This window comes from Hemitrygon akajei, chromosome 9 (genome assembly GCF_048418815.1).
Source record: "Hemitrygon akajei chromosome 9, sHemAka1.3, whole genome shotgun sequence".
NCBI lineage: Eukaryota > Metazoa > Chordata > Chondrichthyes > Myliobatiformes > Dasyatidae > Hemitrygon > Hemitrygon akajei.
The window spans coordinates 40,072,588-40,088,886 of NC_133132.1; the positions used below are offsets into that span (position 1 = coordinate 40,072,588).

The window sequence follows — 16,299 nt, forward strand, 5'->3', positions numbered from 1 at the left end:
CTCTGTAGGAAGGATGTTGAGGCTTTGGAGAGGGTGCATAAGAGGTTTACCGGGGTGCTGCCTGGATCAGAGGGCATATGCAATAAAGAGAGGCTGGACAAACTTGGGTTGTTTTCTCTAGAGTGCCAGAGGCTGAGGGCAGATCTGCTGGAGGTTTATAAGATTAGGAGAGGCATAGATTGAGTTGACAGCATCTTTTTCCCAGGGTTGAAATGTTTAGTATGAGAGAGTGTGTATTTCAGGTGAGAGGTGGTGGGTCTGAAGGAAATGTGGGGGCAGGTTTTACAGAGCAGTAAGTGCCTTGAATAAGGGCGACGAGGGTTCACACTGACACCTCTGGTCTGTGTTTGCAGGAGACTGCTGGCTCCTGGCAGCCATCGCCTCCCTCACCCTCAACTCTGAGGTCCTAAGCCGCGTGGTTCCAGATGGACAGGAATTTGGGGCTGGGTATGCTGGCATCTTCCATTTCCAGGTAATCCTGACCTCTGACCCGAGAGCATGCTGTTTACTCCTTCGCTCTGACCCCTGGCTGGTGTGCCATCTGCACTCTGACTCCTGACCACAGCCGGGTACACTGTTTGCCCGACCCCTGGCTGGGAATGGCATCTGCTCCCCGACCCCTGGGGGGGGGGGGGGGCGGTGGGGGGGGGGGGGTTTATGGTGCGGAAGGGAGCGGTGTGGAATCAATGGACAGATTGACCAGTGGTCCCAAACCTATTGGCAGGGGCATAGGCTGGGGGGGGGGGGGGGGTGGGATTTCAGAGTGGACACTGACCTCCTTGCCCTTGTGCCCAGTTCTGGCAGTTCGGGGAGTGGGTAGATGTGGTGATCGATGACCGCCTGCCCACTCGGAATGGGGAGCTGCTCTTTGTCCACTCGGCTGAGCGGGATGAATTCTGGAGCGCCCTGCTGGAGAAAGCCTATGCCAAGTGAGTGACGACCATTGACCGCCGAACTCTGTCCCATTGACCCATGAACTCCGTTCTCCCTGTTTCCCAGTGTGGGATCGCCCTTGTACACACTGTTGCCCCCTGCTCCCTGCAGGTTGAACGGCAGTTACGAGGCGCTGTCGGGCGGATCAACGACCGAGGGGTTTGAGGATTTCACAGGAGGGGTCGCCGAGTGGTTCGAGTTGAAATCTCCACCTCCCAACCTGTTCAACATCATCCAGAAGGCATTGGAGAGGGGCTCCCTCCTAGGCTGCTCAATCGATGTGAGTCAGGGTTGCAGGATTGAGGGCTCACATGACTCGAGGGGAAGGATGTGAAAGGACGTGTCCCAGGAGTTGCTGTTGGGGCATGAGGTGGGGTGGGGGTGGGGGAGAGAGTGTGGGGCGATCCAGGGAAAGGAATGAGAGGGCGGGTTATGGGATGGTCGCAGGGAGGGAGGTGGGTAGGATTTGGTTCAGAGTTGGTGAAGAAGGTGGGTGGGGGTGATCCTGGGTCGGAGGGTTAGGTGGATGGACGAGGTGGTCTTGGCATCGGTGGGAGGGCGGTGAGGGGGGTTCCCACATGCCCGGATGTGACCATCATTTCTCTGTATTCAGATCACCAGCGCGTCGGAAACGGAGGCGATCACATCCCAGAAACTGGTCAAAGGTCACGCCTACTCACTGACCGGTGCTGAGGAGGTGGGTGGGGACAAGGTGTTGGGGGTTGGGGAGGGGTGACTTTGGTAAGTGGGAAGGCCAGGGTGGGGGAGGACGTTGGAAATGGGTCCCAGATCTTGTGTTGGGGAAGAGTGATCATAATGTGATGGAGATCTCCATGTAGACCGGGTGGGGTGGGAGGGGGTAAGGGGTGAAAGGAGTTGTATAGGGATGGGGGGGTGAGGGGAGTTGTGTGGGATTGGGGATAGGGTGTGAGGGGAGTTATGGGGGTGAGGGGAGTTGTGTGGGGATAGGGAGATGAGGGGAGTTGTTTGAGATTGGGGATGAGGGGAGTTGTGTGGGATTGGGGATAGGGTGTGAGGGGAGTTGTGTGAGATTGGGGTGGGGTGTAAGGGTCACTAACAGATCTCTCTCCCCCTCAGGTGATGTTCCGAGGGAGCCCAACGCAGTTGGTGAGGGTCCGTAACCCCTGGGGAGAGGTGGAGTGGACAGGAGCCTGGAGTGACAGGTGGGTGAGGGCTCGGGGGCGGACCTGGAGTTAGGGTGTGGGACGCGTCAGGTGACAAGTGGACTATGGTGGGGGTGGGATATCTTGGGGCAATAATGGAGTCTGGTGTCCCAGGTGGGGGTACATGGATGGTTTGTGGTGTAATGGGAACTAAACCATTCTTGCCCCATTGTTTGTATTGTGGGTGTCACAGGGGATGCAAGGGTGGGGTTGTGTGGGGGTAGGGTGCTGGGGGAATGTGTGTGGGTGAGGGTGAGTTTGTGTCTGTGGTGATGGGTAGGGGTTGTGCTTGTGTCCTGTATGAGTATGCGGGTCAAGGGGTGGTTCTGCCTGTGTGTTTGGGTGGGTGAGGATGTCTGGGGTAGGGTTGGGCAGTGTGTTTGTTGGGTGGGTAAACTGGTTTGTGTCAGGGTATGGGTGTTGAGAAACAGCCAACTGACCACATCCATTGCACCACCTACAGCTCGGCCCAGTGGAACGGTATCTCGTCCGAGGATCGTCAACGACTGCAGCAGCGCACGGAGGATGGGGAGTTCTGGTAGGTCCCTCTCGAGGGAGATTGTGCAGAGAACAGGGACTAGGGACCATTGGAAGGGGGGGTGGAGGAGGAGGAGGAGGAAAAAAAAAACCTGGGGGTGAGGGGGAGACCAGGAGAAGGGGTGGAAGAGAGAAGGCTGGAGAGGGCTAGTACAGAGAACTGGTGGGGTGGGGGGTATAGTCTTTGAGCTGTCTGTCTGTCCCAGGGCAGGGTGGGATGGTCAAACAGTGGTGGCTGGAGTCTGACAGAGGTTTTATGTCATGGTTATCGAGTGGAGTCACAGCTGACAGCAGCAGATGGCAGACTCCCCAGGGCACTTGATGGGGTCCTGCACAATGGGCTTGTCTGGAAGGTTAGATCACAGTCCCAGGAGAGCCAGTTGACTGGATTCCTCGCTGCCGGTGGTTGGGAGCTGAAGGGCTCTGTGGAGGCTGTTTCTTGCACTGGGAGGCCTACGACCAGGGGTGCACCCTAGCGATCAGTGATGGGCCCACTGCTGTCTGTCAGATGAGAATGGACAGGCATGGTTAGCACATTTACAGATGAGTGGACAGTGAAGAAGGGTGTTTGAGATCCTGATCTCCTGGGCTGGACCCTTCGCACTCACCCCTTGCCCACCACCCCAACCAGGCCCCTCCACCCAGTCACTGGAAGCCCACCCACCCGCACTCACTGGGTGAGGGAGCTGCTCTGCTTGAAGACCCTTAGGGTGAAGTCGCTGTCCTTGTGGGGCTCGAATTTAGAGGGTAGAAGCACCGAGCTGTAGGAGGGTTTACCAAACTGCAGGAGGCTTTACCGAGCTACAGGGGAGTTCACTCAGCTAAAGGAAGTTTGCCGTTCAGCTGCCGCAGACGGTGCAGTAAAGCTTCAGGAGGAAGTTACCAGGACTGGAGGGCTTGTTGAATGGAGAAGACTTGACAGGCTGGGACTGACCTTATTGAGGCGTATAAAATCCTGAGGGGCAGAGGTCACAGTCAGGGTAGGGGAGTCCAGTTTCCCTGGTGTAGAAGTCAGACTCTCAGACAAGGGATTTGGGGAGACAGGGGGAAGCATTGTGCTGAAAGGGAGAAGCTGGTGTGTTCAAAGCAGGACAATTGCTGTTGGTGCACCAGCCTGGTGCTAGTGGGCTGACTGGCCTGCTTTCCGGTACTGACAATTGAGTACAGGGTGGGGATTGGTGCGTCGTGGGAGGGGCTGATGTCTGGTCACCGGCCAGCTGTCCTCCTTTTGCTGATGTGGCGCTCCCCCCACCCTCCTATTTACGTGGTCCACTGGTTTCCCACAGGATGTCATATCCGGATTTCCTTCGCCACTACTCTCGGCTAGAGGTGTGTAACCTCACACCCGACACCCTCAACAGTGACCAGGTGCTCAAGTGGGACTACAGCCTGTTCACCGAGAATTGGAGACGAGGATCAACTGCTGGGGGGTGCCGTAACTACCCAGGTATGGGCCTCAGATCGTCCAACAACCCCCTCCCCCCCACCATCCCCTCCACCCCACCTTGGGGATGTGAGGAGGTGTAGAAAATACCCAGGTACAGTTCCCACTCCCCTACAGTTGGTCCTTCCATTTGATACGAACCATGTAGTCAGGGAGTGGAGTGATGCGGACTGCGCGGGGGAAATGCGTGGAGTGGAGAAACGTGGACTGCGCGCGGGCAGGGGGTGGAGTGACGCGGACCGTGCGCGGGAATTGCGGGGAGTGGTCTGAATTGACATCGTGGTTGGCTCAGTCATGGATGGCCATAGGGCCAATTTTGCGCTGGTGTCCTTGTTCTTGTGCGTAACGCTCCATGTCCCTGTTTTTGATTATCTGTGTTCTGCGCGATGTCCCGTGTGCAGGGACGTTCTGGATGAATCCACAGTTTAAGATCACACTGGAGGAGCCAGACGGGGATGACAGTGATGGGAAATGCAGCTTCGTGGTGGCACTGATCCAGAAGAACCGGCGTTGCCAGAGGAAGATGGGCGAGGACATGCACACCATCGGCTTTGCCGTCTATGACGTGAGTCCAACCAAACAGTGATGGGACCTGTACCCATCTGCACCTCTCTCCAATAACTCCCCACCACAGACACGATGCTCACAGCTATAATGTCCTGGAATATTCCTATTTCCCTTCTTCAACAAAGGAACAACATTGACTTCTTTTCAGTCCTCTGGGACCTCGTCTATTGCTGGTGACGATACAAGGATCTTTGTCAAGGCCCCAGAAACCTCCTGTCTTGGCTCCTTTAATAACTTGGTTAGATCCCATCAGGCAATGGGGACTTAACCACTTTCTTGCTTTTTGGAAGACCCAGCACCACCACCTTCCTGATCTCAAAATGCCTGAACACATCAGCACATCCCACATTGCCCCCTCCTTCCTCCATATCCTTCTCCTTGGCGTATACATGCAAAATACTCAGTACCTCACCCACATCCTCTGGTAAATTCTCTCCTCTATCAGGACTGGTCCTACACTCTCCCTTGTTGCCCTCCTGTTTTAATATGTATAAAATGCCTTGGGATTCTCTTTCATCCTACTCCTCAAGGACATTACACAGCACTTTGTGCTTCTAATCTCCTGCTTGAACCCCTTTTTGCTGCCTCTGTATTCCTCAAGGGCCCAGCTAGATTTTACCTTCCGAAACCTTCCATATGCTCCTTTTCTCCTCTTGACTAAATTTACCCCTGATCTCAGCATCCAAGGTTAGGTTCCTTGGCCTTGCCGTTCTCTCTCTTACTGTAACTGTCCTGGGCAACGTGCAGTTGATCTTTGAACACCCTCTATGGGTTGGATGTGGACATGTTTCAACAGTGAAGCCCCCTGCTCCTGTTGTGGGGCTGTAACCCACATTGTTTTCCTACTGGAGAGGGAGGGCTGGGTTGGGAGAAGACCTCGATTGTTATTCTTGCAGTTAGTATATGACCCCAGGGGACCTCATGAGGGGCCAAATTGTTATTAGTGTGTATGAATGTGTGTACATGGAAAGTATTGACTAGGAATGGAAAGGTTTTCAATTGTATCTTCTTGTAAATAATTTCTTTTGATAAATAATGTTTATTTTCTTTTAAAATATACATCTGTTAACAGGTTCCCGCTGAGGTACGTGGAGGCTCTCCCCGCACTGATGGTCGCCGCTGCAGAGGGTCCGGTACAGGGGGTGCGGGGGGAAGGGGGAGAGATAGGATTAGTGCCAGGGGGAGGAAGACAGAGGGTGGAAATGGGGGGGAAGAAGACAAGAGGTGGAGGAGGGAGACAGGTATAGTGCCGGGGGCAGGAGAGGGTTGGTGAAGATTGGGGGCAGTAGTGCCAGCGTAAGGGGAGGGGGCAGTGCCAGGTGAAGACACGATGAAAGGGGAATGGGAAGGTGGGTGGGGGAGGGGATGGGAGGTGCCTGCAGTGGGAGGGAGGTGAGTGAGTGTGTATCTCTGTTGGGGGAGGGGAATCACTGCACAAAGTGTCCTGAGGGCCAGCACGAAGCTGATGGGCGGAATGGGAGGGATACAGGGGAACTGACACTTGTGTGATTTATTTCATCTCCCCCACCTCTTCCTTTTGCTCCCTACCCCAGTACAATTCAGTGAACAATGTGCACCTCGATCGCTCATACTTCACCACCCACGGGTCCCGCGTTCGCTCCGAGAGCTTCATTAACCTACGCGAGGTGTCAAGCCGCTTTGCGCTGCCCCCTGGTCAGTACCTGATCGTCCCCTCTACGTTCGAACCCCACAAGGACGGTGACTTCGCCCTGAGGGTCTTCACACAGAGCAGCTCCCTCACCCAGTGAGTGCGACTGGGTGGAGGGGCCGGGCTGGGCCGGTGGTGAAGGGGTGCGAGTTGGGTCAGAGATCAGATGAACTGGATGATGCCATCCAAACTTTGAACATGGATGTTTTTTATCGTGGGGTTTGTGAAAGGGGAGTGAGAGGGAGGGGGGAAACTGTAGGTGGGTCAGGAGTCAGACATCTGCAGACTTTAATTTGCCTTCCCCATCTCTCCACAGGCCAATGGACATCGATGAGATTCGAGCAGACTTCGAGGATGAGGTATGTGTCTGATCCTTTGGGGGGATAGGGGGAGATGACTTCTTTCAGAGGGTAGTGCAAGCGCGAGATGAGTTGCCAGCGGAAGTGGTGGACGCGGGTTAGATTGCAGCATATAAAAGAAGTTTGGACGTGTACGTGGATGGATACCTACTGTATCCCTCTCATCTAACCAATCTCTGGCCCCTTGACTGACCTCCTCCCCCCCAAACGCACCCTGACTCCCACCTCTGTTGCCACCTTCCCTCCACCTCCCCCTTACTGCACCTGCCACCTACCCCTACCTCCCCATGCCCGCCACCACCCTCCCACCCCTCTGGACTCACAGTTCATGCCCTCTGTTGGTTCCAGGCTGAGGTGAGTGAGCAAGATGTCCCGGACAACTTCAAGGCCTTGTTTGGCAAACTGGCCGGCCCGGTGAGTGTGGCCTGGTGGTTTTTGTGTGGGGGGCGGTGGTCTGTGTCAGTGTTGAGGGGAGTGGGTGTTCTGTGTTGTGGGGAGTGGTGTCTGTGTTGTGGGGGGGTGGTGTTCTGTGTCTGTGTTGTGGGGGGGTGGTGTTCTGTGTCTGTGTTGTGGGGAGATGGTGTTCTGTGTCAGTGTGGGGGTGGTGTTCTGTGTCTGTGTTGTGGGGGGATGGTGTTCTGTGTTGTTGGGGGGGTGTTCTGTGTCTGTGTTGTGGGGGGATGGTGTTCTATGTCAGTGTGGGGGTGGTGTTCTGTGTTGTTGGGGGGGTGTTCTGTGTCTGTGTTGTGGGGGGGGGTTATGTGTCAGTGTGGGGGGATGGTGTTCTGTGTCAGTGTGGGGGTGGTGTTCTGTGTCTGTGGGGGGGTGGTGTTCTGTGTCTGTGTTGTGGAGGGATGGTGTTCTGTGTTGTGGGGGTGGTGTTCTGTGTCTGTGTGGGGGGGTGTTCTGTGTCAGTGTGGGGGGCTGGGGTGTTCTGTGTCAGTGTGGGGGGGGGTGTTCTGTGTCAGTGTGGGGGGCTGGGGTGTTCCGTGTCAGTGTGGGGGGGTGGTGTTCCGTGTCAGTGTGGGGGGGTGGTGTTCTGTGTTGTGGGGGGGTGGTGTTCTGTGTCAGTGTGGGGATGGTGTTCTGTGTCAGTGTGGGGGGCTGGGGTGTTCTGTGTCAGTGTGGGGGTGGGGTTTGATGTGTGTCCCGAACACTCAGACTCACTGTTTCCCCCACACCCCCCTCCCCAGGATGGTCAGATCTCTGTTTTTGGACTCCAGCGGATCCTCAACAAAGTTGTGTCGAGCCGTAAGTACGGGAGTGGTGATCGGTCCAAGGGTATTCATCACAGCATTAGCAAAACTGAATCACCCTCTCTCCGTCTGCCTCCGCACCTTGCCCATTCATGCCTGTCTCTTCCTACAGACCCCTGCACATCCCCATTCAATTTGCCTCTTCCTATAGCCCCCACCCCACCCCTCCCCTCCCCCAATCACCCGTGTCTCTTCCTATAATCCCCCTGCCCCTCCCCCATTCACGTGCGTCCCTTCCTATAACCCCCGGCCCTCTCCCATTCACACGCGCCTCTCCCTATAGCCCCCACCCCTCCCCAGTGTCTCTAACTCGTTTGTTTCCCCTCCAGGGTCGGACATAAAAACAGACGGATTTGGACTGGAGACCTGTCGCAACATGATCAACCTCCTCGATGTATCCACTCTGCCTGGTCCTGCGCAGTGGGGGGAGGGGAGGGCGGGTTTCCCCACACATTACTGGTGAGGTGATGCAGGGGTCTCCGCCTGCATCAGGTGAGATCCCTTGGGCCCGTGCAGCTGTCAGCAGTGTTCTTTCTTAACCACATGTGTTAGCGTGACGGGAATGGGAAACTGGGCCTGGTGGAATTCAAGAAACTGTGGGACAAGATCCAGAAGTTCCTGGTGAGTGGTGGGGCAGTTGATGGGTTGGTTCGGGTGTTGGAGCTGCAGTCCCCCACGACAGGGGAAAGGGTTCCATGGAAGTCGAGGCCGATTTTATGTTGGGTATGTCATGAAATTTGTAGATTTTGCGGCAGCAGGAAATGCGTCATGTAAACGTGGTAGTGCTCGTGGACCGTTCAGACATCTGAAAGTAGGGGAATAATCTGTTCCTGAAACATTGAGTGTGTGTCTTCACACTCCTGTACTTTCCCCTGATGATAGCAATGAAAGAGGGTATGTCCCAGGTAGCGATTTAGTGATTGGTCTGTTCATAAATTTAGTACCTGATCAGGTATACTGTCTGGACCAGGAAGGTTGCATGGATTCAGCCTCTCGTAAAGATGCCTGTTCATCGGCTCAGAGACGGAGATGTGAGAGCTCAAGTCTCTATTCCTCTCACACTCCTGACCTGTGGCTTGTAAATGGGGGAGCCAGGAAGTGAGTCACTCCCTTAAGGATCCCTGGGGGTGGTGCCGGAAAGTGGGTCACTCTACACAAGATCCCAGCCTCTGGCCATGTAGTCATGGTGTTCGTGGTGAATGGTGACAACACCCCTCACCAGGATGTTGAAGGTAGCAGACTTGGTACCGGTGAGTGGGCCAGTGGTTTGGAAGTCTGGAAGACGGTGGTTGGCTGATGCAGAGTTTGTGTCTCCTTCCAGAAAATCTACAAGAAGAACGACATAGATAAGTCGGGCACCATGAGCTCCAGTGAGATGCGGGTGGCTGTGGAGGAAACAGGTGAGGACTCCATTGAGGATGAGCAGGTGGTTGAAAACAGTACCTTCAGGGTTCTAACCCGTGCATTAATCCTGGTACCACATACTATTGTGGCAGATGGATGCCTGGCTGAGGTGCAAGAGGGATGGATCAGCTTCTTGGACACTGCAATCCTTGCTGGACTAGGTGATCTGAAGTGGACAAGGACTAATACCCTCTTGGAAGATGTGATGGTGCTGCTTGGGGGTTTAAACTAGTTTTGGCAAGGTGGGGGGAGTCCTGAGCAGGAGGGTGAGAAAGTTGAGGCAAATACAAATATTAACATGAGCAGGTTAAGGAGCAGGCAAAGGTCTGATAGGATAAACACGAGGAAATCTGCAGATGCTGGAAATTCAAACAACACACACAAAATGCTGGTTGAACGCAGCAGGCCAGGCAGCATCTATAGGGAGAAGCACTGTCGATGTTTCGGGCTGAGACGTCGACAGTGCTTCTCCCTATAGATGCTGCCTGGCCTGTTGCATTCCACCAGCATTTTGTGTGTGTTGTCTGATAGGATAAGCTGCATTTATTTGATGAAAGTAGTCTGATAAGTAAGACAGTGAACTCAGGGTATGAGTACATGGAACTGGGATATTGTGCCTGTTAGAACCCAGTTGAGGAAGGGACCGGATGGACTATGCAGTATTCTAGTATACAGGTGCCACAGGGGTGTGGAAAGTAATGTGTATGATGGTGGAGAACATCACTCTAATACCAAATATTATTCTGTAGGATTGTCCAGCAAAGCTACGTGGGTGGAACTTAGAAACAAGAAGAGAGTGATCACTTTATGGAATTGTACATGTAAGCCCTGTAGAAGTAAATGTGGGTAAATCCCAGTTTATCCTAGGATGTTGTGGGAGGACATTGCTGGAGGCTTGGCAGAGATATTTGTATCGTTATTAGCCACAGGTTGGTACCAGAAGACTGGAGAGTAGCAAGTATTGTGGTGTACTTGTATAAATATGTTAGGGCATCTATACGTTGAGGAGGAGGAAGTGTTGGGCCTCCTAATGAGTATTAAGATGGATAAGTCTGCAGGGCTGATGGGATTTACTTCAGATTATTAAAGGAGGCAAAAGTCCTCTCAAACTGCAGGAGAGGTCTTGGAGGACTGGCAAATGGCTAATGTGCCTCTATTTAAAAAGGAACAAGGGAAAATCATGGGAACTATCAACCGGTGAGTCTCACATCAGTTGTATGGAAATTGTTTAAGAAAATTTTTGGGGATAGCATATGAGCATTTGGAAACCCGTGGCCTGATTAGGGAGAGCCAGCATGACTTTGTGCGTGGCAGGTTGTGCCTCACCCACTTGATTGAATTTTTTGACAAGGTGATGAGAGAGATTGATGAAGGTAAGGCAGTGGATGTTGGTAAGGACTTTCAAAATCCCTCATGGGAGGCTAATCCAGGAGATTAAGATGCATGGGGTCCATGGCAAAATGTCTGTTTGGATTCAGAACTGGCTTGTCCATAGAAGACTAAAGGTAGTGGTTGAAGAGACTGATTCGAGCTGGAGGTCTGTAATTAGTGGAGTTCTGCAGGGATCTGTGCTGGGACCTCAGTTGATTGTGATGTGTATAAATGACCTGGATGAAAATGTAGATGGGTGGGTTAGTAAATTTAGAGATGACACCAAGACTGGTGGAGCTGTGGATAGTGTAGAAGACTGGCAAAGAATACAGGACAATATAGATCAGTTGCAAAGAAATGGCAGATGGCGTTTAACTTGAATAAATGTGAGGTGTTGTACTTTGGGAGGACAAATGCAAAGAGACAGTACACTGTTAAGGGCAAGACCCTCAATAGTGTTGCTGAGCAGAGAGATTTTGGGATCCAAGTTCATAGTTCCTTGAAAGTGGCTACACAGGTCGATAAGGTGATTAAGAAGGTTTATAGAATACTTGCTTTTATTAGTCAGCATTGAATTCAAAAGTCCAGAGGTTATATTGAAACTTTATAAAACTCTGGTGAGACCACATCTGGAGTATTGTGTACAATTCTGGTCGCCACACTATAGGAAGGATGTTGACACTTTGGAGAGGGTGTTGAAGAGATTTACCAGGATGCTGCCGGGTTTAGAAGGCATGTGCTGTCACAAGAGGCTAGTTTTCTCTGGAGAGCTGGAGGCTGAGGGGAGATCGGATAGAGATCTACAAGATTATGAGAGGCATAGATAGAGTGGACAGAGTATCTGTTTCCCAGGGTTGACAAGCCTCACATCAGAGGGAATGCATTGAAGGTGAGAGGGGGTAAGTTCAACAGGGATGTGAGGGGTAAGTCTTTTACTCAAAGTTGTGGTTGCCTGGAATGGGTTGCCTTATATGGTGATAGAGGGAAATACATTAGAGGCTTTTAAGCGACATTTGGATGGGCACATGGATGCAAGGAAGGTGGAGGGATATGGGCATGGTGTAGGTAGAAGGAATTAGTGTTTGGATATTTTTGATTTGCTTTTTAGCTGGTTTGGCACAATATTGTAGGCCAATAGGCCTGTTCCTGTGCTGTACTGTTCCATTATCTATGTACTATGTTCTTGAAGGGCTACAAGGACAAGCCAAGAAAGTACTGGCCAATGAGCTTAACATCAGTGGTGAGGGAGTTACAGGAGGGAGATCTAAGAGACAGGACCCACCAACAATAGGACTGATTACAGTTATTCATCATGGGTTTGTGTGGGAAATCATTCACAAATTAGAATTTTCTGAAATTTTCAGCCCATGTGTTGTGACTGATGGTACAATTTTTGCACCTTGGACCTGGAAGAACACTGTCCTATTTAGCTGTAAACATGTGTATGATTGAATGACAATTGAACATAAAGGGGATTGTTGAGGGTGGGGTGGTTAGACATGGTCTATGTGGACCTCAGCAAGGAAGTCCATGAGAAAGTACTGCATGATAGCTGGTCCAGAAGGTTAGATCAGATGGGATCCAAGGTGAGCTAGTCAACTGGATATAGAATTGACTTGCTGGAAGGAGGCAGAAGAAAGCAGGGAAGGGTTGATTTTGTTTTGGATGGGGGGGGGGGGAAAGGCACCTGAGACCGGTGGCATGCTGCAGGGGTCGGTGCTGGGTCCACTGTTGTTTGCCATATGTACGGGGTGCCACCATAGCGTAGCAGTTAGTGTAACGCTATTACAGCTCGGGGTGTCGGACTTACGAGTCGGTGCGGAAAGGCCTGTTCTCTAAATAATAACTAAATCATGATTTGGATGAGGACGTATGTCACATGATTAATAAGCTAGTAGGTGACGTTAAGTTTGAACTGAACAAGATATTTGTGAGATCACATTGGATTACTGTGTGCATTTCTGGTAGTCCAGCTGCAGGAGGGATGTTATTGAACTGGAGTGGAGATTCACAGGGATGTTATCTGGACTGATGCGTAGGAGTCTGAGGAGTGACCTTGTAGAAGTTTAATCATGAGGGGCACAGGTAGGGAGATTGGTCAGTCTTTTCTGCAGCGTAGGAGAGTTTGAAATGAGAGCGTATAGGTTTAAGGTAAAAGGGAAAGATTGGAAGGCTTTTTATTTCCACACAGTGGCTGGATTTTGACTCAAGCTGCAGGAGTTGCAGAGACAAATATAATGTATAAAAGGTACAAACAGATACAAGGAGAGGCAAGGATCAGAGCAGGCATTGCCAACCTTAATGACATTGGTCCATGGCATCAAGAAGAGGTTGTGAACCCCTGATAGAGAGTTATATGGGTTCAGTTTAGATAGCATGGTACGCTTTCATGTGGAAAACCCTGACCCCTAAACCCACAATCTGCTTTCCTCTGTCATCATCAGCCAGTCTAAGGGTCTGATACTGACTGCACCCTCGCCCCTCCCCGCAGGTTTCCACCTCAACAACCAGCTGAGCCAGATCCTGGTGGCCCGTTACTCCGACGAGCAGATGATCCTGGACTTTGACAACTTTGTCTCTTGCCTGATCCGCCTGGAGGCCGTCTTCAGTGAGTGCTGAGTGTGGGGGGGAGGGACTGTGTGAAGTGCATAGTGAATTGGGTAGTCGTTCACAAATGGTGGAGGGATTGTGTGTCAGAGGTCAGCCACTCAGTGACTTTTCTTTCTGTACCAGAAATGTTCAACGCGCTTCCCAAAGACCAGAATGGAAACGTGGAGCTGGGACTGGTTGAGGTGAGAGGTCAGGGGTCAACTCAGTTGTCACCATGGGCAACGGGCCTTCACTGAACCACTCCCACCCTGTCCCACTCACAGAGACCAACTATTTCCCTCCCCTCGTCCTCCCACACAGACCCCTCTCAGACTGACCCCACTCTCCCTCCAAGACCCCCTCTTCCTCCCACAATGACCTCTCTTCCTAACACATTGACATCCTCTTTCTCTCCCTCTTGCACACTGTCTCCTCTCTCCTCCCTCAACACTGATCGCCTGCTCTCTCTCTCTCACACTGACGACTCTCTCTTACACTGACCACCTTTTCTCCCCCTGCATATCATCTGATCTCTCTGCCCCAACACTCACCCTTCTCTCCCACTGACCCTCTCTGACCTCTTGCTCTTTCTCTCTCCCACATTGACTGCTTTCTCTCACACTAACCTCTTGCTCGCTCCCCCGCACTGATCCCCCTCTCCCCCCCGCACTGATCCCCCTCTCCCCCCAGCACTGACCCCCTCTCTCTCCCGCACTGACCCCCTCTCTCTCCCGCACTGACCCCCCTCTCTCCCCCGCACTGACCCCCACTCTCTCCCCCGCACTGACCCCCCTCTCTCCCCCGCACCGACCCCCCTCTCTCCCGCACCGGCACCCCTCTCCCGCACCGACCTCCCCCCCCCTCCCGCACCGACCTCCCCTCTCACTCCCGCACCGACCTCCCCTCTCTCTCCCGCACCGACCTCCCCTCTCTCTCCCGCACCGACCTCCCCTCTCTCTCCCGCACCGACCTCCCCCCCTCACTCCCGCACCGACCTCCCCTCTCTCTCCCGCACCGACCTCCCCCCGCACTCTCCCACACTGCCCCCCTTTCTTCCACCCACCTCACAGACCCCACTTTATCTCCCTCACACGACACCTCTCTCCCCACCTCCTTGCCCATACTGACCACTCTCTGTCTCCCTCTTCCTGCCGGTGTTGCCTCCTGTATATCAATGAGACTCAACGTAGATTGGGAGAGCACTTTGCCGAGCACCTACACTCTGTCTGCCAGAAAACGTGGGAGCTCCTAGTGGCCACCATTTTAATTCCACTGCCACAAATATGTCCATCCATGGCAGCTTCCACTGTGTGATGAGGCCACACTTAGGTTGGAGGAGCAACACCTTGTAATCCGTTTGGTTTGCCTCCAACCTGATGGAATGAACATTGATTTCTCAAACTTCCGGTAACGCCTCCCAACTCTCCCTCTCCTTCACCACTTCCCATCCGCTTTTCCCTCTCTCACCTTATCGCCTTGCCCACCCATCGACTCCCTCTGGTGCTCTTCCCCCCCCTTTTCTTTCTTCCGTGTCCTTCTGTTTCTTTCACCAATCAACTTCCCAGCTCTTTACTTCATCCTCCCCCCTCCAGGTTTCGCCTGTCACCTTGTGTTTCCCCTCCCCCGTCTTTTAAATCTACTCCCCAGCTTTTTCTCTCCAGTCTGCTGAAGAGTTTTGGCCCGAAATGTGGACTGTACTCTTTTCCTAGATACTACCTGGCCTGCTGAGTTCCTCCAGCATTTTTTGGTTTTTTTTCTCTCTCTCTCTGTCTCTCCCTCTCCTCCTCCACCCCCCCCCCCCACACTTTATTCCCGCAATAATAACTCTCTCTCTCTCTGTCCCTTGCAGTGGCTGACGTTGGTAATGGCCTGATGAGTCGCCGTGCTCCTGTCCTGCTCCGAATGTCGTGTTACTGCTGTTCGTCGATCTGGAGCACAGGGTGTCCTGGCTGCTGTCACTCTGTCTGTACACTTCTTTGCTCGGCTGTGGGTGTTGGGGGAATGGGGCTGCGTCCCCCACTTGTCCTGTGTCTTACATTCCAGTCCACCCGTCGACAGTGCCTGTGGTCTGGGTGGGTGTGTGTGGTTCAGTGGAAGGGTAACGGTTATCTGCCTTGTCCAGGGCCACTGGTCTCTGCTGCTTGCTTTCCACTTTACTTCTGCATTACCAATTAAACAGTTTTTAAACTGGATCTGTGTGCTGTTGTGAACTGCTCAGGTTGGCTCTAGAGAGGTGCATAACAGGCCAAAGGGATGGGTTTCATTTGGAATTGTTTGTTCCTGGACAAAGTCTGACCCAACAGTTCATGTGGCTCGGCCAGCACGGAGTGGTGTGGGGCTTCAGGGAGCAGGCTGAAAGCAGCGGTCCTCTTGGGGAGGTGGGGTTCAAGAGGAGCGCTCATCTCGGTATGGAGGGGGCACGGTGAGAGGTGAGGTTTAAGAGGACCTCTGCTCTCTGTGGGAGGGTGAACAATGCGATGTAGGGTTTAGGAGGAGCAGTGCTCAGTGGGTGGGGGAACGGTGAGAGGTGGAGTTTGGGGAGAGTGGTCTGCTCAGTGGGGAGGGAGAAAGGTGAGGTGAGGGTTGGGGCGGGGTGGTCCCCTCAGGACAGAGGGAGAACGGGGAGAGGTGGGGTTTGGGAGGAGCACTCCTGTTGATGTGGTGAACGCAGAGAACCGGGGTTGAGGCAGAGTGGTCATTGGTGGGGTAGGTGAACGGTGAGAGGTGGGGTACGGTCTCGGTGGGATGGGATAAAAACTGAGAAGTAGGATTCGGGAGGAAGCAGTCCTCTCGGTTGGGAGAGGGGAGAGGGGTAGTTCAGAGGGAGCAGTGTTCTGGGGCGGATGAGTCGTGAGGGGTGGGGTTGGAGGGAGGCAATGTTTTCGGTGGGCAGGGGGAATGGTGATAGGTGGGATTCAAGGGGAGCGGTCCTCTCAGTGGGAAGGGGGAATAGTGAGAGGTGGGGTTCAAGAAAAGCAGTACTCAA

The 16,299-nt window shown here is 53.1% G+C and overlaps 1 protein-coding gene across 1 annotated transcript in view; it reads left to right on the forward strand.

Moving 5' to 3' along the window:
- LOC140733023 (calpain-2 catalytic subunit-like) overlaps nt 1-15,505 on the forward strand; it is a 31,191-nt gene extending 15,686 nt beyond the window's left edge. The window contains exons 3-21 of the mRNA XM_073055791.1: nt 354-472; nt 796-929; nt 1,045-1,213; nt 1,547-1,630; nt 2,032-2,117; nt 2,581-2,655; nt 3,941-4,101; nt 4,500-4,663; nt 5,738-5,749; nt 6,219-6,430; nt 6,651-6,693; nt 7,042-7,107; nt 7,887-7,944; nt 8,279-8,343; nt 8,502-8,570; nt 9,271-9,349; nt 13,216-13,332; nt 13,458-13,516; nt 15,163-15,505. Of these exons, the coding sequence (XP_072911892.1) occupies nt 354-472; nt 796-929; nt 1,045-1,213; nt 1,547-1,630; nt 2,032-2,117; nt 2,581-2,655; nt 3,941-4,101; nt 4,500-4,663; nt 5,738-5,749; nt 6,219-6,430; nt 6,651-6,693; nt 7,042-7,107; nt 7,887-7,944; nt 8,279-8,343; nt 8,502-8,570; nt 9,271-9,349; nt 13,216-13,332; nt 13,458-13,516; nt 15,163-15,186 (1,796 nt within the window). The 3' untranslated portion in view covers nt 15,187-15,505. The remainder of the gene's footprint in view (nt 1-353; nt 473-795; nt 930-1,044; nt 1,214-1,546; nt 1,631-2,031; nt 2,118-2,580; nt 2,656-3,940; nt 4,102-4,499; nt 4,664-5,737; nt 5,750-6,218; nt 6,431-6,650; nt 6,694-7,041; nt 7,108-7,886; nt 7,945-8,278; nt 8,344-8,501; nt 8,571-9,270; nt 9,350-13,215; nt 13,333-13,457; nt 13,517-15,162) is intronic.
- The last annotated feature ends 794 nt before the right edge of the window (nt 15,506-16,299 follow it).